Source organism: Rattus norvegicus, chromosome 14, assembly GCF_021556685.1.
Source record: "Rattus norvegicus strain SHRSP/BbbUtx chromosome 14, alternate assembly SHRSP_T2T, whole genome shotgun sequence".
In the NCBI taxonomy this organism is placed as follows: domain Eukaryota; kingdom Metazoa; phylum Chordata; class Mammalia; order Rodentia; family Muridae; genus Rattus; species Rattus norvegicus.
In genome coordinates, this window is record NC_141547.1 from 44,354,383 (window position 1) to 44,379,368 (window position 24,986).

Below are 24,986 nucleotides of genomic sequence, written 5' to 3' on the forward strand. Positions count from 1 at the left end.
CGAGCAAGGGAAGAATCAGAAAAGCTGTGGCTAGGTAAGGACTGGAATCCCACAGGGACCTTCAGCTAAGATGCTCAGCAGGCCTGAGTGGCTAACAGCTGTAGCCAGGACCTCTGCTGCCCTCCTCCCCCACCTGCCTTGCAGGCAAGTGTTTCTGAAATTCTAGTCCCGCCCGCATATTACCCAATGCTTATCTGAGTGTGATCTAAGGTTGGACTCCATGAAAGGAAGCCTGAGAGTTGGGAAACACTTTGGTGCTTGCTGGGGAGAGGGGACAGGGAGGTCCATGCAACGAAACAAGAAGCTTAAAAATAGTGGACCCAGTTCTTCCCCCAACCCCTATAATGTTCAGCTTGTTAAATGTTAAATTGTGGCCTCTCTCCATGGAAAACACAGCACTAAGGATTTCTGATTGGGGGGTTGAGGATTTAGCTCAGTGGTAGAGCGCTTGCCTAGCAAGCACAAGGCCCTGGGTTTGGTCCCCAGCTCCGAAAAAAAAAAAAGAAGAAAAAAAAAAGGATTTCTGATTGGGCAAACATCCTGGACATATCACCATAGGAGATAGCATCCTCCTCAGGTATCCTCAACTGTTGTGGCATCTGGCAAACTGAGGCAACCAGGCAAACAACTAGCATATGGTCTAGGCCGCCGTAAGACTTCCTTTTGACAATATAACTCTTCTGCAAAAGTGACCATCTCCGATGTTAAAAGTGATCTGGACAAAGGTGTGGCAGTAAAGCCTATAATCCAAGCACTCAGGAGGAAGACTTCCAGTTCTAGGCTGGCCTGGCCTACACTGCAAGAGTCTGTGTCAGAAACAAAGCAGAACAAGGTGGCTGTGATTGTGGAAGAGGTGCCTATTTTTGTTTTCTAAAACCTCTAAGAGATGAGGTTGTCTGCATCCTACGTGATCACAGCTTCTACCGACTGCTCCCACATCCCAGCTACCGTCAGTAGATGCTGTCATTATTCCATGCTATACCTGCATATACTATGGAGAAGGACATCACAAAATCACTGTTAGCCCAACAGGTCACAGAAGAGCCACAATGGATGGGGTAATCACCTCACACCCACTAGACTGACCACTATCAAATTAACCAGAAAATAGCAAAGGTAGGTGAGAGGGGTGTGTGTGTGTGTGTGTGTGTGTGTGTGAGAGAGAGAGAGAGAGAGAGAGAGAGAGAGAGAGAGAGAGAGAGAGAGAGAGAGACTCGAGAGAGAGAGAACACACGGGCACACGGGGGGTGAGGGGGGAATCAAAGGGAGGGCATGGCACCGGGAAGGCACCAATGCTGTGAAGAGTGTGTCACATTAGAAACACATGGGCCATATGATTGGGCACCCCAATTCTGGCATTTGCATCCAAGTTCACAGCAGTGTTAGTCACAAAGGCTAAGAGATGGGTACCAAAACGTCCAGTATAAGCAAAACCACATGTACTTTGACCTTCAAAAGGGAAAACCTGCCATAAAAAAAGCCTGTGAGAGGGAACCACTTAAAGAAACTTGAAACAAGAAGACAAATGCTGTATGATTTCACAGGAAGCACCTAAAGTAGCTGCATTCATAGAAACAGAAAGTAGACCAAAGGTTAATGTAGGCTGGGGATAAGGGAAGGGTGTTGATGGCTTTAAGGGTTTCAGTTTTACAAGAGGAAAACTCATAACCAAAATTTACCATCTTAACCACTTTGAGGTGTTAAGTATGTGTTTTACACAACAAAAATCATTTTGGAAAAAATAGAAATCAATACCAGGACACTTTCCTAACTCTCCAACTGACCAAGTATCTCCAACGTCTTCTCTCAAATGGCCAGAAGCCAATAGTAGAATATCATCACAGTGGCTGTTAGTAACCAGCAGAGTTTTACTTTTTAGTTTTTTTCTTCTAAATAAGTCTTACAGTGTGGTCCAGTCTGCCCTTAACTCTCTGATCCTCCTGCCTCAGCCTCCTGAGATTATGGGCGTGGCCTCCCACACTAGGGTGGGAGTTTTGCTTTGCCTTGTTTTGCCACATGACATACCAAGAAACAAAGGCTTGCAGGCTGAAATGGGGCAGTGAAAAGAGTCTACAGATTCCCCACTGAAACACCCAAGCTGGGAAGCGAAGGAGGGCCTGAGAGCAAAGATGACTGGTATGAGGAAGATTTCTGCAAGCAGGCGGCCCTTCCAAAGGTCACATTGGTACTTGAAATCACAGCACTCCAGAGCTCTAGATCTCCATGTGGATGTGTGTCGAAAGTTCCCCATTGTTTTCTGAAGACTCACACTTGTCCTTGTGTGGGAGGCCTGAGCGCCGATGCACTGTGCAATGCTGCCCTTCACAGCTCCAGATGGTGACTGGTAACACATCTTATAGAACAAGGAGCAGAGATAGGGACCAGGCACAGACTGAGAGGTGAAAAGCAGAGCAACACCATAAGCCCATGGTAGCCCATCTCCAAGCTTCTGATCAAGCTGCTCTGAACACTGACTCTAGACTCCTCTAAGTAAGGGCAAATGAAGGCTACTGTAAACATTGGGGCTGTGGATCTCGGTCTTCTCATATATAAAAATGAGGCACTAAATTAAGTTTTCTTTGTTTTGTTTAAGCATGAAAAAAAAAAATCCTGGCTATCAAGAACTCAATCTATAGCCTTAGGGTATTGATGACAAGAATTTAAGTACAAAAAGAATCTTTCCACCTTGCTTGCCATCAGTGTCCAGAGTCTCAAGGGGCTAGAGAAATGGCTCGGTGGTTAACAGCATGTGCTGCTCTTACAGAGGACCCAGTTTTGGTCCCCAGTCTCCACATGGGTGAGCCAGCTGCTGATCTTACAACTCAATAGCCACTGAGGAAGATGGGCTTACTTTCCTCCATTGTTTCCTGAGAGCTCTTGGGCACAGCCGCACGGTGAGCACAGGAGCTGGCTAAGAAGCTGAGAACAACTTCCTGTCAATGAACTGGAGATGAGTAAGACAGGAAGAGGCTCAGGGAAGACAAGCTGCTTGGTGACACTCAGACATACAAAGAGTTAAGAATCAGAGAGAAGAATCTACCACCAAAAGGCCTGGCGACCAATAGGTTCTGTTCCCATAAGCCTCAGCTTCTTCATCTATAAGGAAGTTGAACAGATGACTTTCAACATCCTCACCTGCTTTTAGGATTCCTTGAAAGTGAGACACTTGATATCCACCACACACTCTCAGCAAAAATATTTTTGGGGAGAAGTGTTGGCAATATTGATTCTGCCTGTAGATGACCACATCAGTGAGCAGAGAACACATACACTTGGGCTCTGCAGCTTGCATCAGTAGTTCTGAAGGGCAGGCAGTACACTGAGAAATCTCCTTAGATCTTTCTTGGGCAGCACATCTAACGTGACGGGGGTTGTTGGGATGGTACTACAGAACTGGGTACGGGGAATATTCTAAACTTGTGCTCTTGAATACTGTATGAGCTCACTTGTGGCCTCTGAGCACCTAAACAATGTTACCACAAGGAGCTAAATCTTTGTTGCTTTGAACTGTGGTTAGTTTATCCTTACATGTGTCCTAACCAGTTTATCCTAACCAGTGTCTTGGGTTACCACAAATAACCAGAGGTAAGAAAAACAGCACCCCAGAAGCTGGTTAGGAACATTAGGAATGGAGAGGCCAACTATGTCCCATGAGTAAAGGGGAAAATGTTGGTATATTAAAGCATGATAGATTTCGTACTGAGGGGGAAAATAAGCAGGAAGCACATTACAGGCAAGAGAAACCACCTGTGTAAAATCATGGCTGCATGAATGTACAGCCTAACAGAAAGCAATAGATAGACCTCCACAGAGCAGTGCCACACAGTCCTTAAGCCCTATCCCACCCCTACTCCCCAATACCAGACAAGGCAGCAATAACTCAGGCAAAACAAAGCCTCCCAGCTTCCCTGGTCACTACCTATGGCTAGGAGACAAGGCTTCAGACAATGAGATGCAAAGGGGAGCCCACTAAGCATTTGTGGGAGGATTTTACTCTCTGGACATATGGGCTTACAACTGAGTATCACAGCCCTCCTCCTTGGTGGTTCCTTCTTTGTTTGGCTTGGAGATGGTGGAAAATGGATGGAGGACTGAGTGTCAGGGGAAGGTGACCACAGGCGAGGCCAGGTGCACTGGTAACATTACAGAAACAACTAGAGGAACGGTGCTCCTGGTATTAAGGTTCTCTAGAGTCATAGAACTTTAGAATGTCTCTCTATATGAAGGGAATTTATTGTGATGACTTAACAGTTTGCAGTCCAATTAGCCCAACAACGGGCAACTGTGGATGGGAAGTCCAAGAATCTATAGTAGCTGCTCAGTGCCATGAGGCTGGTTGTTTCAGCTGGTCTTCTGTAGAAGGAGGTTCCAACAAATGTGTTGACAAGTAAATGCAAGCAGGTGAAGAAGAGTGCATCTTCTTTCTTCCAACATACTTGTGTAGGTCTCCAGCAAAAGGTGTGGCCCAGATTAAAAGGTGTGTACCACCAGGCCTGTATCTGAGATTTGATTTGTCCTAGGTTGACCTTGAACTCAGATCTCCTTGCCTTAGTCTCCTGGGATTAAAGGTGTGTACTACCTTGCCTGGGCCTAAGTTTTTCAGAGCTTCAAGATCTCCGTGCCAAGATCCAGCTCAGAACTTATGTCTTCCAGACTCAAGTTCTGGATCACAGGTGAGCCCTCCAATTCTGGATTGTAGTTCATTCCTGATATATTCAAGTTGACAACCAGGAATAGCCATTACACTCCTCTTGACCATACTTGTCACAGGAGACAAATGAGACCCTCTGTGGTTACATCACTGTGCATTGGGTCAGATACAATCTCTAAATGATCTCAAATTTGAGGCTGGAAATGAGAGACTAGCAGGACAAAGCAAACTAACTGAGCTTCAGGATGTAAGGAGGGACTGACCCCACAGAATAAAGGAAATCCACCGAGCTGGTTATGTGCTGGGGGATACATGGCTAGGTATATGCAGCTTGCTTTTCGTGGGGACAGACACCAGGTGTCACTGAGACTGCAGACTTAGGGAGAAGCACAAAGACTTCCTCAGTGTGTTGCATGCCTGCTTTCCTTCTTTGCAAGCATTGATAAGAACTAACAAGACTTCAAGAAGGGAAGAATCCTCCCCTTCCCCCTTTTATGCCTTCCAATCTACACCCAAGGCCCCATGGATGTCTCAGTGAGCTGAGAAAGTCAAATGCTTCTATTTTACCCCACCACACCCCTATACTCAAGCCTTGGCAAGAAAACAGCTGGCACTAACAGAGAAAGCAAAAACTTTCTCTTGGTAACTGGGAAAGACAGAACTGCAACACAAATACCCAGACTGGGGACTGAGGTAAAACAGTATAACTGGCTGAGTCCAGACACTGCTGTTCATCCTGGTAAAACAGAGCCTACACTGACGACATGAACTTTTCTAAGCGGTCTGTGGAAAATTCAGTAGTCTCAAGCATAAAATTTATTGTTTGCCACTACCAATCATATTCAGAATTATGCAAGACCATAATAATCACAGTGCTCTTGCTTTGGGAAAAGGTATTTAAAATCTTTTAGGACCTAGACTGCAAATATTTTCATTTGTATGAAAGCGTTAAAACAAATTTACTTGGAAAACTCCATTTAGACAACAGCATAATGCATCTCTTGGCTCTGTCTCAGGATTTTTACAAAAGCAAGAACTCGCTCCAAGTGCCAAGAGCTGTAACCCTGTGAGTCACCAGCCCACGCACGGGGCATACACAGCATTACCATCTCTCAGAGACAAACATTCCTTCCTTTAAATGTAAAGGATCCAAACCATCTTACTAGACAGATTCTACTCCCCTCCCCAGAGTTTTGGGGTTCCTGGTAAGCCTAAAATGTGTGCTTTATTAGAGAATTACCAGGTAAGTCCGAAAACCTTCCAAGTCAAGGTGCACTCTTACTGTGATGTAGCCTCACTCTGATCAGGAACTAGCTGAAGTGAACAAACCAGCTAAAACTTTCAGGTATGTATTCCTAAAACTGTGAACAGTTCATCTGTGCAACTAGAGCCTGAATTTAATGTTAATCAGAATTGACTGGAACTTAGCTGTATTAACTAATCAGAACAGAGGGAGCCATGGTATGTTGTTCAAGCTTCCCACTATCTTTTTAAAGATGTGTAATGACACTGAGAAATTTAGCATGTGTAAAAGCAGAGACACGAAATGCTTAAGACACACTGGGGATAATTACAATGACTAGTGCTAGTATTCAATGAGTTTTATGCAAAGAAAACAGGGTGTGCAATGGCACCCCAATCCGCTATAGGATATATCTGTTTTTCATTCTAATGCTATCTTACTGTTCACTTAGAACTTTTGGAAGCAGAATTTAGATCAGATGATAATGGGCCCTTTTCCTGTAAGTCACTGGGGCTTGAGGGTTCCTCCCCAAATAATTTAATCTCCAGAAATTTGGGGTGATGCCCAGTAGCCTATGTTTCTACAATTTCCCCCAAAGCATTCTGGGGTATGTTAAGCTTACAGATAACTGAAAGAGATGTGGTACTTTGCAAACGCCATTAACCTATGGCCCTCTGCTGGTTCCCAGGGTGAAGGCAAGCTGTGGGACTCCCAAAGAAGGCTCTTTGGAGATCGGACTTCCCATGAGCTCATGGGGACAGTACCAGTACCCAAGAGAGTCAGACTGAAGTGAAAGCAAAGCAAACAAGGCCAGGCCCCAGCGAGAACCTAAGTGCCAATACCCCTTCCTCCAGCTCTCACTTGGCAGGACCAGCCCAGGGGGTCAGAGGGCAGGCTCTCGCCATGGGAAGGGGTTCTGCACCAACCCACAATTAAAATCTTCTTTTCCTTCAAGGCCGGGATCACACCCCAGATCTCATGTATCTAGGCAAACCTCTACCACTGTGTCACATCCATAGTGCTAACTCCCTTTCTTAATGTTCATTCACAAAACCTCTCTTCCATCAATGCTCGAAACAGCGTTGTTCCTAATAGCCAAGAAGTGGAAACAACTCCCATGTCTACTCACTGGGAAATGTTGAGCAGAATGGAACACATCTACAGGTTAGAGCATTAGTCTCCATCCGAGAGTAAGGCACAGACATGAAAGAAGACTGCAACATCACGACAAGTGGGAAGAGCCAGCAGAGAGGGCTACAAACTCTGGGGATGCACTTACAGGAAGTGCCCAGGATTAGCAAAAGAGACATGGTAGATTAGTGATTGCCTATCAGCAAGGGGTGGGGTCAATGGACTGTGAAGTGGTGATTAGAAAATTCCTTTTCTAGTGACTTACGGATTTTTAGCTTGTCCTATAGTGATGGCTGCACAGGGCCCAGAGCGAATCCCTGAAGACAGCGACACTGAACTGTGGGCTTTAAATGGGTGATTTGTGCAGTGTACAAACTATATCTCAGTAGAGTTGCTTTTTAAGTAAAATTAAATGAACTTTTTTTTTTCCAAAGAAAGAATCCCTTCCCAGAGCTCATGCTACCCTCCCCCTTCAGGACCATCCCTGTACCTTAGGAGGCTGTAGGGTATAGAGCTTCGGAGGCCAGTAGGCTGGTGTAGTATGAAATATCAGCAGACATTCACCCAAGGGCGGCTGTAGGTAAAGACATGGAGCCTCCTATGCACCCTCCTGCTGGTCACACCCAGCCTTCACTAAGTCCACAGATTTGATCCCCCTGAAAACATTGCAAACTTCTTGCCATTGTCACACTTCGACATCTTACTGAAACCTTTAATAGTAACAAATTAAGCTAGATAAGAAAAGCACATCTGCAATTCTAGTACTCACAGGATTGGGAGTTCAAGGCTAGCCCTAGCTACAGAGTTCAAGGCCAATATGAACTATATGAGACCCTGTCCTTGCCTCAAAATTAAGAATAACAAATCAAGGGGTTGGGGATTTAGCTCAGCGGAAGAGCGCTTGCCTAGCCAGCGCAAGGCCCTGGGTTCGGTCCCCAGCTCCGGAAAAAAAGAAAAAAAAAATAGTAGAAAAAAAAAAAGAATAACAAATCAAAACTTTCCACTTTGGACTTTGTCCTGGGGCACACACACATGCTCTGAATAGTCAGTTGACCCCAAGGAGGAAGTCCCTGCCAGCTGGGTGCTGCAATCAAGTCATAGTCACCTGACTCCCAGAACACCCAGCTCCTATGCTGAGGATAGAAACCTCGGCTCTATTCCCTTAGCAAGCAGAAGTGATCAGGGTGATGATGTTTTCAGATCACTTCACGAAGTGGAAGAACTTCTGTTTGAATTCCAGAGGCACATCGGGAAAAGTAACAGTGCTAGCGTAGCAGTGTTAACAAGCGCAGGAGCAACCAGCCAAGGCAGTCACAGTGGTTCTGGAATGATATGCCAAGGACAACACATATACACACAAAACAAAACAAAACCAAAAACTGAGCAAACAAAAAACTTCACATGAACAATCAGATCCTTGGCGTGAAAAAACTCCATCTTGAGCTGGAGAGATGGCTCAGCGGTTAAGAGCAACTGACTGCTCTTCCAGAGGTCCTGAGTTCAATTCCCAGCAACCACATGGTGGCTTACAACCATTTGTAATGAGATCTGATGGCCTCTTCGGGTGTGTCTGAAGACAGCTACATAAAGTAAATAAATTTAAAAAAAAAAAAGAAAAGAAAAACTCCATCTCAAAACAGGTCTTTATTTACTACAGAAAAGCAAGGTAAAATTGAACAAAAATCAATCTTGCCTGGGAGGTAGAATATGCCTGGAACCCCAGTATCTGAGAGGCTACAGCAGAGGTTTCCAAGTAAGCCCTGCAGAGCTAAATCCCATCTCAAAGAGGAGTAATTAAAAAAATAATCACATCTGTCAACTGGACACTATCTGCTTTTGTCCTTGCCATAAAATCCTGGAAAAAAAGAGACTCTTCCCATAAAGTCCTGCGGAAATCACAACTCCCTATTCAAATAAGTTGCAAGTGGGCAGAAGTACAACTATCTTAACTCCAACAGAACAGTACTGGGGGAAGGAAACAAGTTCTTTCTTGGGCATAGGAGAGCAGGACCACCAAGACCAGGGAGAAACACTGCCACCAAGTGGTGGCAGGCTCTCCAGTCACCCGAGGTTGCCAGGTCTTGATGTGACAGCAATACTTCAAAAGCTTCCTAAAGAAAAAGAGCCCACAAAGTCTGACCTTGACTCGGGCAGTGGGAGGACAGGTCCATCTTGGCTACTTAGGAATCTCCCAGGAAGACCAGGGATAAAGTCCAGCTGGTAGAGTCCTTGCCCCACAGGTCCCTTAGTCCAACCTCAGCACTACATTAAAGAACAAAACAAAACCCAGAAAGACAAGATACAACCACCAACAAAAACCAGACACACCTGTAGCACCCCAGCACTCAGAACTGGAGGGAGAATCAAGAGTTCAAGGGCAGCATCAGTTACACAGTGAGTTCAAGGTCAGCCTGGATCAACCCATTTCCAACAATGAATTCCCCAGATGGCTCTGAGGCCCAGTGAAAGACACACCCCTGAACAAGGCAAAATGACTGCACAGAGACGGATATGGTGTTTGCATCATTCCACTACGTCAGCCATTAAAATCTCCCCAAGACACATAAATTCTTGAAAACAAATTAAGTCACTAAGTACTTCCTACCTCTTGCCCAGTAACATAGAAGTCACACTGAAGATTCCTTACATGCTTTAGTTTGGCCTTAACTGTTTACATCTAGGGTTATCTAGCCTAAAGTTCTTCATGTTTTGAGTAGGGCAGGCTGATCTAGCTGTATTCACAAGCTAAAAAAAAAAAAAATCTCTCAACATGGGCTTCACTGGACTATATACTCACAAAATGGGTTTCAAGTCAATAAATCATTCTTATTTATGCCAAAAAGACTTTCCTTCCCATTTTCAAGACATGTCAAGATCTGAAGGCATCTATTGTTGGTGAAATGCACACTGTGATATGAAATACTTAAATGAAAGGAACTAGATGAAGACTAAAACTGTTCCCTGGCACAAACAGAACAAAAAGATTTCCTCCGTTCCAAGTGGAGAGCTGCCTAAAAATTATTTCATAATGACAAAGAGTTCTCTTTTGATGGTATGCTGAGAAAAGAAACTAGAGGATGTGCACCACAAACTACCTAGTTAAAAGCTGGTTTCCAGCATCCTGTGCTGTCCTGACAATTAGGTGAGAGTCCTTGACAAGGAAAACAAACTTGCGTACAAAGTACATCCTTGGAGCAGAGCACTGGGCAATGCCTGTAGAGGATGAGGGTAGACAGGGATTTCCCAGGTCCGTGTTTACCCTCTTACTCCCTATCACTGTACCCCATTGCACCCTGCTTCCTTACACGCACACCCCTTCTCATCTAAGGTCACTGGCAGCTCAGTGGTGGAGCACTGGCCCAGCAGGCAGGAGGCCCTGTCTTCATTCCTGTCTCCACAAAGAAAACAAGAAAGTCATTGAAACCCGTGATTAATGGAGGCCTAGAGCAGCCTCACAGAGACTAGGTAGGCCTGAAGACCCAGGTAATACCCACCGTAGCTGCCTACTCTAAGCATTATCTATTCAAAACAGGCTATTTGCACCAGTATCAGTAGGGCAGAAAGCCTTTCAGAAATGGAGGAGCAGCCTGGGATGCAACTGGTCCCACCTCAACAAGATCACCAAAGAATCCCAATCTCATTAAAGCTAGTGAAATCCATGTTCTGATCCATGAATGGACAAAATCACTTAATAGACAAGTGTGTGCACAACTTTGTCCAGGGATGAGTGCTCCCACTTGTCTATGGGAGGAACAGTGAGGCTCTGACAATCAGAGACTTAATTCCAAGGTGGAACATCTCTGTCCACTGCTCAGAGAAGCCAGTGTGTGCGTGCCCTCAGCCGTGCCCTCAGCCGTGCCCTCGGATGAACTCCTGAGCACACTCAACCTACCCTGGCTTTGCTTGATTTACTAGCACTCTTGTGATCCCACCCAGGATGGAGTGAATACTTTACCAAGTATGGTCCTTTCAAATAGTGCCACGAGTCCTCACCCAGAGAGCCACTGGCTTTCCTGGGTTTTAGAGACAACAATGGTAAGCAGCCACCACCATGTGGGAGCATCGGTAAGCCCTGAACTTTATATTTAAGCCACCAAGCCACTTTTAGCATCTCATTTCATGATCTGTGTTTGCTTCGTTGTGGAAACAGTTGTCTCGTCCCAGTGGAATAAAACTCGGTTTCCTATTTATCACGCAGCTTTGCTTCCACATGGTGAGGGCAGCATCACACTTAACCATCTGGATGCAGGGACCGAGCCTCTGTAGGCTCAGAGGCAGCAGCGCTAGCCCTCTCAGACTTTGCTAATTTAAACTTGTCAGTCTCACTAGTCATTGCTGAACTCTAGAGGGGAGGAGGGGCCGCAGGAGTGCAGCTCAGCAGTAGAGTGTCTGCCTGACATACGCAAGGGCCTGTGTTCTATCCATAGCATGGGTGGGAGACAGACACATTTGAAGATGTTTCCCTAGCTTTATTAGACAGTGAATTTGTAAGTACAAGGTAACCCCTCCTCACATAGGTTCTAATGACGGTATTGTCCAGTCTAACCTCTTCACTATTACCCTCCCTGTTCACTCCCTATTTCCCCTCTATTTCATGAATTTTGTCCTTAGAAACTAACAGCCTCACAGGCCACTGCTCTTGCAGTAGCACCATTACTAAACAGCAAACACCATGCTTTCAAATGACAACAGGCTTGTGTTAGGAGCAAGGAAGGCTGCCTTGTTCTTATACTTAGGGAAACTGTAAGTTTTCCCTCTCAGTGTAGCTCAAGATTGGACTCCTGGAGTGTGGAGTGTAAACGCAGAATAGACGCATTGGAGCGTCTGAGCTTGTACAAGGAACCACCGGAGTTGTTTTCTACCAATACTTCATGATTTTCTTTTCTCATATTATGAATTGTAAATACTTGCCAGTAGTGAGGGGACATGCCTTTAATCCCAGCTCTAGGAAAACTGCATTCAAAGCCGGCCTGGTCTGTCTATACAGAGTTTCAGGACAGCCAGGGTCACATAGTGAGACCCTGTCTCAACACCACACATACACTTAGATAATGTTTCTAATTAGCAATCTGCTCCCTTATCTAGGTGCGGCAAAAGTCATAAGCCTACGTTACCATGAGAATTTTAGAGAGTTCGATCTAGCTAGAGGTTCTCTCCAGGGAGAACTGGAGTCTGAACAGAAGTTCCAGGGCCTCCCTTGTCCCTGCCTGAGATGTCAAAGTGCTGCTGCTGCTGCTGCTGCTGCTGCTGCTGCTGCTGCTGCTGCTGCTGCTGCTGCTGCTGCGCAGGGTCCTGAGTGACCTTTCTGTCCTTCCTTAAGTTCATCTCAAAAACTGCCTCTGACACTCCAGCCAAGTGACCTACTCTCTACTTCCCTCCTCTGTGGTGTTCACAGGTGAGAACCTTCATGGGTGGCCTTACCTTCATATCTGCTTGGAGAATCACAAGCCTTCTGTGGAGTGGCCACTCGGAGGAATATCTGCTGTCTCCATGAATGCCGCCGGGCCTTCACTGGGGTCCCATCTGTGTCACCCAGGTGGTTTGCTTTGGATTCAAAGTCCCTAAAATGGTAAGACAGCTGATGCATCAGAGTTATAGTTCTGCTGACTTTATCTTTCCATAAACAGATCACTTGATAGCCATAGAAGTTATGTTTAAGTCACAGTGGGTCAGTATTCTTTTTTTTTTTTTTTCTTTTTTTTCGGAGCTGGGGACTGAACCCAGGGCCTTAAGCGCTCTACCACTGAGCTAAATCCCCAACCCCTGGGTCACTATTCTTAAAGGACACTGTAAACAGCACAAGTTTCCATGCTCTGTATCACTGCTATCATAAAAGATATTGAGTATGATCTATAGACCGCAGCTCCCGACTAACCCTTTCTAGGTGCTCTTCAAAGAGAAAAACTACCTGGGGCACTGTCACCAGAACCACAATACATACTAGTCTCCTGTGGGATTACTGTCCTTAGCCCCAGCCTGTATTTCCATGATTGCCATAAACCTCTCTCCCTCCCTCTCTCTTCATTCTCATCCCCTTCTTCCCTCCCCCACCACACACACACCACACACACAGCTTACCATACATCCACACCACACATCCACACCCAGATCACCCCCACACGGCATACCACTCCAACCCGTCACCCCCTCTCCATGCATGTACACTAAAATAGAAAAGCAGCTATAATTTGAGAACCATCAAGGAACTAATGATACAACCACTGATATGTTGCCTACTTTAAAACCTGTAACTTTAAAACTACAAAACAAAGTATAATTGTTAATAAATAAATATCTCATTAATTTCTTTCCACTCACAGGAGAGTCTGAGCATGCCTTTGCAATTCACACTCAGTCTACACCACAGTGAGGCGGTCACCACACCTGGCAGGCAGGATTGCTGACCCCGTGAGGACAGGCACAGGCTACTGCCCTTCAACAGCCCTGCAGAACCACAGACTCTTTACTCTTCTGAGGGTAACACTGGCAGCAAACCAGCCTCTGTGAAACCGCAAGGTGGCTGTGAGCTCTACAAAGGGCACTGATGAGGAGACATGGCTTAAGAAGGTGACACAAGGGGTCAGCTAATGTTCCAAAGGGCAGAAGACCAGCAGACATGTCCCATCTATCAAACAACTCCGCACTCAGCACATCCAGACCAGACAGATTTAAATGGAGCCCTACCTGTTTGTGTTCTTAAAGTCACAGGTGTTATTTTCATCTACAGGAGCCAGAAATTTTAGAAAATTTGGCACAGAAGAGGAAGAATGGAGTTTTTTCCGCAGGGCATTACGGTAGGAGACACTGAGAGTTTGGTTAAAAAAAGAGTTTAGGATAAAGAAATATAAACACACAAAGTAACCACTCTAAGCTTAAAAAGATCTTCACTGTGATGCTACAAAGTAAACCAGGTAAGACATGTAAAATATTTTGTGACTGAAACTGACTCTCGTTTTCAGTCAATAAATTAAAATTAAAAAACAAAACAACAACAACAACAAAAACCCACTACTCTTCACATGACACACTTATCTAAATTAATCAGCTTTCTGACATGGCACAAATTACAGTGTATACAAACACAGCTGTTAGCCTTCGAGCATGCACGTGAGTGCCCCCATAAAGGTCAAGGGATGTGAAAGTTAAGTGTTAAAACAGTTCACCACTGAGGCTCTTCATAATAGCTTAAGGAAAACTAAGAGTAAAATTAAGTCAATTCAAAGGACAGCTCCAAATAGCAAATCCAAATAAATCCAAAAGCCCCCCATGCAAGCAGTGCTGGGGCTTCCTGCAGGGACAGCCCCCATGCGGCTGGGCTGACTCAGTGTGGATGCCTGGCAGACAGACAACACTGAACTTGCCATGCGAGTGTGCTCACCTTTTTGGCACAGCATTTCCACTCTGTTCTCCACTGGAATTGTGTTTTAGGTACTTAAAAAAGTTTGGTGAGGAGGCGGAAGGGTTAAGACGAGGGGGAAGAGGAGGCGGATCTGAAGGCTGCCCTGGGCAGCACCGAGACTCACCCCCAGGAAGATGGTCCACACTAAACAGCAATCAGAGAAAGTGGGATCAGAGGGGACAGGGGCACACTCAAAGGAAGGACAGAAACGAGAACACAGGCTTTGCTGAGTGTCTACAGGAATCATGGACGAGCCCTGTCAGGTCCTTGTCAGCTCTGTGCTTCCTTCTACTTTCTGCTCTATTCCACTGTGGGAAACGTCGGATAACATTTCAGAAAATAACCCAAAGTGCAGAAGCCGCATTATTTCCCTTCAGAACATCTGGCCTTGGACTTCAAAGTCCTGTTTCCTATAGACTGAGGAGGAAAGTTCACTAGAGAGAAAGCAAAATAACTATGCAAAAGGTGGGCATGTCCCCACCCTCCCACGGCTGGTGCATCACAGCCCACAACAAAGCCATACTCTGGGGAGAGGGGAAAGACGACGACTCTCAGCACTTGGCCCTTGCACTGGTCCTTCCACCTGAGGACTGGCACAGAACTCAGGCTTTTCAGGTATGAATGTTTCTACCAGCACCAAAAATGCCAGAGAGAGGGTGGGCTCACAGGAGTTTGTCAGACTACAGCTAAGCTGTGCTTGGCTCAGAACGGTCTGACTTGTTAACAGATCCTGGGGGAAGTCCCCCCTTGCCATCAGTCACTCTGCCCAACTCCAAAAAACCAAGGAGGATTCCCAGCAAGTGGCCTAGGGAAACAAAGCTGACGGCTCTGTGTGTGACTGAGGATTATTGAACATGTCACACCTTCCCTCCACACATGTCAAACACCAGCCACTGCACTGACTCAAATGGCTGTACATGGTACAAGTCACATGGATACAAATGGTCCCAGCTTTTGCTGTCACCAGCCAGTGGTAGGCTGCTACTATACATGGGTATGGCCTCATTCTAAAGGATAATTTGGGGCCCAGTCACAGTCTCTGGCACTTGGGGTTAGTTAGTAATAGACTCAGAAAAATGCACGGAAAGCTTTGGCGCCATATTGCTTATGCTTCACTATAACTGGGAAGGATTAACTGTGTATTTGAGCCCAATTCTTAAATGTAGTGTGCTGGTTGGTTTTATGTCTACTTGACACCAGCTAGACTCATCAAAGAGCAAGAAGCTTCAGCTGAGAAAATGCCTCCATAAGATCTGGCTGGAGGCATGTCTGTAGGGTGTTTTCTTAATTAGTAACTGATGAGGGAGGGCCCAGACCATTGTGGGTGGTGTCACCCCTGGGCTGGTGGCCCTGGGTTCTATTAGAAAGCAAGTTGAGCAATCTATGAGGACTAAACCAGTAAGCAGCACTCCTCTGCCTCTGCATCAGCTCTTGCCTCCAGGTTCCTACTGTGAATTCCTGTTTCCCTTAGGAGCCCCCGACTTGTCTTGAATACTGGACTATGATGGAGAAGTATGAGCCATAACAGACCTTTCCACCCCAACTTGCCTTTGGTCATGGTGTTTCATGGGTCATGGAAACCCAACCTAAGACAAGGGCTGATCTTGAATCTAGAATTCCCATAGTGACAGATTTCAGTAAGCATTGACTCTGACTATCACACAGAGCCAGTCATCAGAAATGTCCAGGTTTCACCTTGATCAAGATAGTGAGGGCCAGTGCCCAAGCCTCTGGATATCATCATGGTTAGACACAGCACAACTGGTCCCACCCTGCTTGTATGGACATGGTGTCCTCACCCCACCACAGCCCAGAACTAGGTATCCAAAGGAGGAAACTCCTCCACTCAACCCATGTGCCACCTTTCCCAAGACCAGCAGACAAGTTCCAAAGACAACCTCTCATGTGTTAAGGACTGACTGACACACGAGGACATCTTTGCTCCTGTCTACCTGCTTGCTAACAATGCTTGTACCTACCTCTACACACTCCCTGAGAGAGCCAAGAAGATCATGATGCTGCTTCAAGTTTTATCTTTTGAAGCCAAGGGTCAAACCTGGCTTGGGATTATTTTTGCCCAAAAAGTATACTCAGCATATACAATAAATCTGACACTTTAAGCAAATCTTACTTGCGTTCATGAGGCGTCTCTGTGCTCACGGAGTGATACCGCATGAGTTTTCTTTGAGACACCCCTGGAGAGGTCTGGGCAGGTTCTGGAGGTGCAGGGCACTCAACTGGGAAATGACTCAGGGTGTTGGCTCTCCTTCTGAATGCCTGCTGGGGTGACAACAGAGCAGACTCTTCTGCAATGTGGCTCTCTGAGTCACTGGATAGGTCATCTGAGGAGCCAAGGAGTTTGAAGGAGCTTTCAGAGATGGGCAAGGCCTCCTTGTCACCCATGGACAGCTCCTAATAGCAGACAGACAGCAGATTAGATATGTGACAGGGAAATGGGGAGTGGGATGTGGGACTGGCAATCTAAGCACACAGAAACATTAAATTTGTAGGACTGTCTGACTAGAAATGTCATCTAGAGGCTACTGAAGATATAAGGGTATTAAGGCTGTTACATAACACCTGCTTCTCGGAGACAGGTTCTTGCCTCCTGCAGAGAAAGGGAAAGTACCAGATAGAACGATAGAATTCACAGGCTGCCACGCTGACTGCTCAGACACCTCACTCCAGAGTGCAGGCTTTTGATAGCTTATAAGAAGTATGGTCCTGAATGGTAGTTCCCACTACTTAACCGACTTCTATCTTTGCCAGTATGTTCATGGATATTTACTCACATTTCAAAGCTCCTTCTGACCCTGACCTATGCTGACATTTAACTTGGCGGTCTTGATGCTAAAACTATACCCTATATTCTTCCTGGAGTAGAAACGTGTTTGTCACATGTGACCTGTCATAATTCAGGGAAAATCGTTTAACTTCTTGCTGCACTTCACTGTCCTCCTCTGTAAAAGTACAGTGAAAATTCACCACACCATTTCTTGAATTAAGCAAGATGAGACAACTTTAAAGTGGTTTGTATTCCGTCTAATGCTATGGAAATAAGCTAGTTTCATTAAGTAATCCCTCCTTACTGTATGCTCAAACATTCATCAAGAATCCTAACAAGCCAACCTTAGTGATTATGTCCGTAATTTCTGCTCCTAGGAAGCAGAGGCCAGAAGACCAGGGGATCTGGGCCAGCTTAGGATATACATCAAGGTCAGTTGAGCTAGGTACATGGCCAGATCAGGAGACCCATAAAAAACAAGGATGGGAGTCTTAAGAGCTTCATGATTGACATCACGCTATCTAGAATGCCTTCTCCCTGGCACATTTTCCATGCTTTGCACAAGACTTAAATTCATAGCATCAGTACCCTTCTGTGATGGTTTGCATATGAGTGGCACTATTAGAAGGTGTGGCCTTGTTGGAGGAAGTATGTTACTGTGGGAGTGGGCTTGGAGACCCTCCTCCGAGTGGGGATGCTCAGGCTGTTCCTGGCTTCCTTCAGGTGAAGACGTAGAACTCAGCTCCTCCTGCACCATGCCTGCCTGGATGCTGCCATGCTCTCACCTTAATGATAGTGGACTGAACCTCTAAACCTGTAAGCCAGCCCCAATTAAATGCTGTCCTTTATAAAACTCATGTTGGCCATGGTGTCTGTTCACAGCAATAAGACCCTAACTAAGATACCTTCCTTTCTCAAGCTTTCTCCTATCAAACTACACCGCTTCCCCTCACTCCTCTAAGGTCCAAGCCACCAGTATCTGTTGCCGCAGCTCTCATCACACTCCCCCTGATGTGGAAGGTTACTTGTGCAACTGACCTTTCTCACCTATGGACCTAGCTATCTTCTTACAATAGGCAACCAGCAGCACACAACATTTGCACCCTTGAAATGAGCTGTGAGGTATGATCAGTGTGAGTCCTGTAGCGGCTGGCTGATGATGTGGTCTGCTGTGTCTTAACTTAAAAGCCATATGTACAAGACTGACTTCTCCAAGTCTTACTGTACAATGCCATCTACAAAGCCAGCAGGAACAATGACATCACCTTGTTGCTTAGCGGAGTCAGCATTTAGATAGATCTCACCCAGAACAAATGAACCACAGATGCAGCTTAAAGTCTGAGTCATGCTCATCTAAAGAGATGAGTCTCAAACCAAATACTACACACACCAGTAGGCAGTAATATCAATTTAGTGGCTTGCCAGGAGCATTTCAAAAATAAATGAGCAGAAATAACAGTGTATGCAGCCCATTAACCAGAGAGTAACTTCATTTTAATTCATTTTCATTTTGTGTGGGAGGGTTATGTATATTACAAACTATGTCAAATGTTAAATGTCTTTCTTACTGTCTACTAGGCTCTGAAGCCTTTGACAATGTCAAGTCTAGTCAGAGCTCTGGTGATGGCTGGAGCTCACAACCTCCTCATTCTTACATCAGAGCATGCTGACAATATGGAGGAAGGCTGCCTCCTAAACGCTGAGCCTCAGATTTACTTTTTGGCAGTCACAGGGTCAAACAAACCAGGTCCAATCATGTGTAAATGTCTCTGGAGCAAGAAAGAAAACAAGGGGACACAGCAGGTGTGTCACCACAGAAGACTGTCAGGTAACTCATTATACCTGCACCCTGTGACAGACCACTGGGTAAGGCTTGGCCGCTTAAACAAAACATCCATGTTTTCTCAGTCATAGGGTCAGCTACAGGACACAGTCTCATGGATTTCTGCTGCACAATTCCCTGAATTCACAACCTTCCTCTCACCTTTGAAACTTTCTCAATCTTTTATTATTGCAAAATCTACTTTGGATAAGAAACCTCTCAATTGTTACAGAGTAGGTCTCATTTGTCTAAAACTATGATCTTGATTCTCTGTGTACAGGAATAGTTATTTGCCCTTTAATTAAAACTTTTCGCATGGCTCACCCTCCACATGTGTAGAGAAGTCTGGAAACACTAAATGTTTTATGATCAGAGGGATGTGGCCTTTTTTGTCCTGATGGCTGTGTAAATTCAAGATGGACAGGCCTGTTGGCTGGATCTTTAGGGTACCACTGAAAGAAACACACTTACTTTGCTGGTGTTACTTAGAGTACTAGAAGTGGAGCTGTCCAGATCCACACTGGCGGAATGGTCCTGAAGGCCCCTGGCTTTATTGCCCTATGAAAAGAAAGGGCAGTTGAGACACAGTCCCAAAGTCATCATCACCTGGAAGCATCCTGGACTTGCTAAACAAGCCCAGAAAATGAACTCACTGACAAGCACAGCTCAGGTACCCCTGCGTTAACCATCACACTTCTGTCATCATTTTAGGGATCATACCAGATGATTCACAGAGCCCCATGGAGCAGTCATTTGCTGGGGATGACAGACAGGAAGAAGGGTCAATACATCTAGCATGACCCCAGAAGCACACCTACTCAATAGCTCCTTCCTGAGTCACGTCACGGGTGATCATAACTGGCCACCTGATGCCACTCAGTCAGCCTGCATCCCTCGGGAAGACCTCAAAGGCTAGCCCTTTCAGTCTTGGTTTTATAATTGGACTGTTTGAATTACCTTAAAGGATGTTTTGAAAAATCTCAGTAATACCATTGGATGAAGTCATCTTTAATTGACTAAAATAAAGTTTGTGTTTCAGAGGAAATACGCCCTAACATCTGGAAGAGCTATAACAAAATAGTACAAGTTCCAGAGATTTGAGTCTTTAAGAGAAAATCACGATTTGACTTGTTAGAAGTGACATAAGGCTGTTCATACTCATGGGCTAGCAGGATGCTTTCCTAAGGACTCCCAGGTGACGCTTGGTGTACTTGGCTCTTCCTAGAGAGCCCTAGATTAGCACGTATCTCATAAGCATCTTACCACCTGTAAGTCATGTGGCCTCTGTGACAAGTATTCAATTATGTACAAACATAGCCTTAGATAACAGGTACCTCAGATACTGTGTAAATAAAGTAAGTCAAGTCTTATTTATGAAAACAAAGAGACTGGTAGTATTTGGCCCATGGGCCAAATATTTCATAAATCTCCTTCTAGGGACTTCAAATACCCATCAAAAGAAGCTGACAGGATAGTTTTTAAAGTTGTCCTTAGGGCACCAGAGAAGATGGGATGTACATTTTGGCATACATAATCCATGTTCTTTATAGGAACTGTATAAATACTAACTCTCTTGAGAGCAGGAAACCCTATGGGATAGACAAAGAAGAGTGCAAGTTTCCAGCACTTGGGATTGGGAGTCTTAGGCACTAGGATTGGGAGTGTGAAATCAGGGTATACTATATACTACATAGCATGACACTACTAGAATAAATAAGTACTAAAAGTAAATAACATCTAGATAATTATTGCTCTAAATCTGATGAAACATAAAATAAAGTTGAATCTTAGACTCTGTTTAAAAATGATTCAACTTATGTAAGAAGGAAGGATGCTACTTACCCGGGACAGAATGCTCTCTAAGGACTCTGTTAAGGACCTCTTTGCTCTGTTCTTCAGTGAATCTAACCTGAACCGGCTAGCACTGGGTGGTAGTTCACTCCCAATATTCTCTGCTGCCACCTGCAGTGTCTAGAAAAGAAAAACAATGAAAAGTTAAGTCAACTACAGTCTCTACCCTTTGTTGCACAGGAAGGAACAACATGTGGGGCCCATCCTCTTGAAAGCCTGGGGTCCTATGTGCTCCTTAGCAACATGCCTGCAAGGTTAGTACACAATCTGTTATCCCAAAGGAAATGAGAAAACCTGTTCAAATCTAATCAGCTAGCTCGCTCAGGCTACTGAATCGGAAATTTCCTATATCCTAACTTGTGAAAATGTCTGTTTTCTCTGAGCCTGGATTTCTTCCCAATAAACTGGGAGCAGCATTATCTAATCAGACTGCTATGCTACAGGACTACAACAGGTGGGATACAGCAAGCACTGAATAGGATCTGGGACAAAACCTACTTCGCTAAACTTTTAAAATTAAGCTGAATCCATCCTTTCTCTATTTTTTATAATCCCTCTTCTGTTCTTTCTCCTTTGAAACCAAGCTTCTTTCTCTCAGCTATGCATAGCATTAAGTCAGAGCGCAGTGGAATCTGACAGCCACTAACTATGTAATGTTACCTGTTAGCAAAGAGGTATGCTTCCAAAGAGCCCCAAAATCTGAGCACTACGCTGCTTACATGGATCTTCACCTGACTGCTGCTTCTGCTAGACGGTGGCTTTGATGGGAAAAGACAAGCAAGTGACTTCTCAGTCACTCTAAACTCCAGCACACTCTTAGCAGTGGTCAAGCACACAGAACGTATGGAGACTAAGACAAATTCCTTTGCCATGCTCAAGTTTGGCCATGCTAGTACTGACGGATGTTGATGAATCAGAGAAGCAGGACACTCTGGAACTCACGGCAAGGTAAACCACCCCTACTAGTTCACAGCTGTGTGAACAGCCAGTGCATTCCCTGTGTCACACCCCTACCTGAGTTCCCCCACCTGTAGACTGAACTGTCTTCCCAGCTATGTCATGACCTTTAAATGAATGACTACTCATTCCAACACTCTGAGCACAGTGTGTACCATGCCTGTCACTTACCTCCTGACACCAGTACCACCCACTGTGCCAACCACTCTCCTGAATTTGGTGCTCATTATATCAATTCATATTTTCTATTTTTTATTTACATCTATTCATAAAACATATGCTACCTCACATGTGAAGAAACACCTAAGGAATGTCACTGGTCATGGAAATGGGAATTACTGTGGCCACTATAAGTCATCATGAAGATTCTTCAAAACTCTAGAAAGAGAGAAACCACGTGACCCAGCTAGGCCACTCTTGGCTATGTGCTCACAGAATTCTAAGCCAGCATACATAGAGACACCTTCATATCCATGTTTACTACAGCACTAGTCAAGTTAGCAAGGGACAGAGCAGCTTAGATGCCCATCAACAGATGAATGGATAAAGCAAATGTGGTACACACAGACAACAGAGTTTTATTCAGCCATATAAACAAAGTATGCCATTTAAAGGAAATGGCTGGAACCAGAGATAATCATGTTAACTGAAATAAGCAAGACTTAGACTAATGTCTCCCACGTGTGGACTCTTGATTTAAATCATACACACACACACACACACACACACACACACACACACACACACACACCTTTCTAGAATTACCTTTCTTCTTCCAATATTGTTTTAAATATTTATCCATGTTCACAAATTCTTCTGGTTCACTCACTTCAGCCAGAGTACAGTCTGATCACATTGTATAACAAACCTATTCCTGGTCCTGTTATTAAGTATTTACTCCATTTCCCATCTCTTAGGAAGGAGGCTGCAGTGAACTCTTTTGTGCATAGCTTCTGAAGCACTCATATAAAAGGTTTTGCAAGGAGAATAATGGAGACACCATTGCTGGGTCACAGGGACTAAGCATCTACAGTGACAGCAAGTATCCTCAAGTTTCTCTCCTTGAGATGATTCAATTCAGAGCCTTCTCACTGGCACACAGGAGAGCACCTCTCCAGAGCTCCATCAGCGTCTCACACCTCCGCCAAAGGATGGCTACAGAACGCTCTTTGAGTATGGCCTAGTCCCTACTGCTAGTGCACATTTAAAACGTTGTTCAACTATTCAATACTCTGTCTGCTGTGAAATAGTGTAATCTCAATTCAAAGGACAAAGGCAACAAAGACCAATTTCTCCCACTTACTGTGGCTCAGAAATATCTTTCACCATCTTTAAACACAACTAACACTCGCTCATTTTCTCCAGATGTGCAATGAAACCTGGGGAAGAGGAGGCTTCCGCCTATCACAGAATCTCTAGATTCTGTGTATACAGTAAGCAACCCCATGGAGAGCTCCAGGGGTCAGAAGGTACTCACCTGCTTTGGCTCCCCAGTATGGCTGTGTTCCTTTTGTTTCTCTTCGTATAAACACCTCAGAAAAGAAATAATTAATTCATTCTCTCGCTGCTCGTTTCTTGGTCTCAATTTCTTTTGGGAAAAAAGTCAGAAACAAACATTACATTTCTTTTTAACTGTTGACAAAATTGCTAAGGCATTTCAAAGTGCTAACAGCTTCCCCCAGTAATGAATGCTTTTCCTCAATGATTTCACTAGGGGGCACTAGTGAGCCTAAGAGTGGAGGTAATTTTTTAGAACAGAGAGCAGAGCCACTAGGCCAGATTTAGGAGTCATCTTCTTCTAGCCAAGATAAAAATTTTAACATTAAATAGTGGTGGTAAAAATAAATAAACAGCTTTTAAAAAGAGATAAAACAAAATCTATGTAAACACCCAGAGTCATAACGATTTCACGTTTATAAGCTGTTAAGGTTAGGGACCTAGAAAGGAACACGGCAATTGGATCCAGGGTCACAGTGTCACATGGTAAATGTGCCATTCATGTGGCACACTGTGGCATCCCCATGAGACATTTCCATGAAAACCTGTATGCTGAGTTCTCAGTTGTCCTCCCATGCCCTCCTCTCTTCTCCTCCTCTTTGTGGCAAGGCTTTACAAACGAGAACACGCAGGTTTTAGTTGCTGATTCATTCCATCCAGCTTCCCCTCAACTAAAACGATAGTGACACACGAAATCCTGCGGTCTCTCCTCCAGCTCCCAAATTTTTGCATTTGAATTATCAGCCACCGGGTAATTTTAGAAGTCATCTAATTCAATAAATTACTTTCTGTGAATGGAAATAAAACCAATTGCCCAAATCACCCCAGAGAGACATGGAGTTCCTGGCCTTGTTCTTCCTGCTAGCTGCACCGTCCAGCTTCTCTCTAACTCCTGTAGCCTGCCTGCCTGCCTGCCCTTTAACAGGTCAAGAGTGACAAGCAGATCAACTACACAAGCAGCAGAGTCTGCGTCAGGGCCATTAATCTCTTCCAGCTAAGTAAGAAACAGTGGTATTATCCTTAGAGTCACAAGCATCAAAGATAAAGGAAACCTTAATCCAGACTTCTGATAACCCAGACTTCCTTGGCAAAAGGTCATTTGAAATGGCAACTTTTAAAGGTTTTAAGATGTCTCAGCAGATAAAGACACTTGCTGCCAAGCATCTGACCTGAGTCTGATTGCTGGAACTATGCAATGGAGCAGTGAGTGGTTAGACACACACATACCAAAGAGAGATACACAGAGAGAGGGACAAAACTTCAGACTGGCAGAAAACGAAATCACAAGCAGACATGGTGGAGAGTTGCAGGTGCTTCCCACTGGCCACAGGAGCTAGCAGACCCTGGGAAAGTCATTGATCATCCCCAGGCAATGACTGCGGGGCAGCAGAAATGCATCACCTGTGGTGTCATACAAAGTCAGGAGAGAAGTACTTCCTCAGAATCACTGTGAAGTATGGAAACGTTACCCTTCCACTGTGTTCAAGATCAGGGATGGGTCGCCACCCTAAAACCTCTCATGACCTTCACCATTCTCTACAGCAGTCAAACCACTGCTTCTCTCACTTCTTATTCACATTCATTGATCAGAGTGACAATCGTGAAAATGATTATGAATCAAGCTCGGTAGCATGGCTTTGCTGTCAATAA

General features: G+C 44.8%; 1 protein-coding gene across 8 annotated transcripts in view; it reads right to left on the reverse strand.

Annotated features, from left to right (window-relative positions):
- Positions 1-24,986, reverse strand: part of Tbc1d1 (TBC1 domain family member 1) — a 201,924-nt gene that overhangs the window by 57,843 nt on the left and 119,095 nt on the right. For 4 of the 8 annotated variants that reach the window (NM_001427317.1, XM_087583788.1, XM_087583790.1 and 1 more), the window contains 7 exon segments: positions 12,447-12,586; positions 13,710-13,829; positions 14,404-14,568; positions 16,556-16,836; positions 19,503-19,589; positions 20,874-21,002; positions 23,317-23,427. In NM_001427317.1, the coding sequence (NP_001414246.1) occupies positions 12,447-12,586; positions 13,710-13,829; positions 14,404-14,568; positions 16,556-16,836; positions 19,503-19,589; positions 20,874-21,002; positions 23,317-23,427 (1,033 nt within the window). 8 annotated transcript variants of the gene reach the window in all.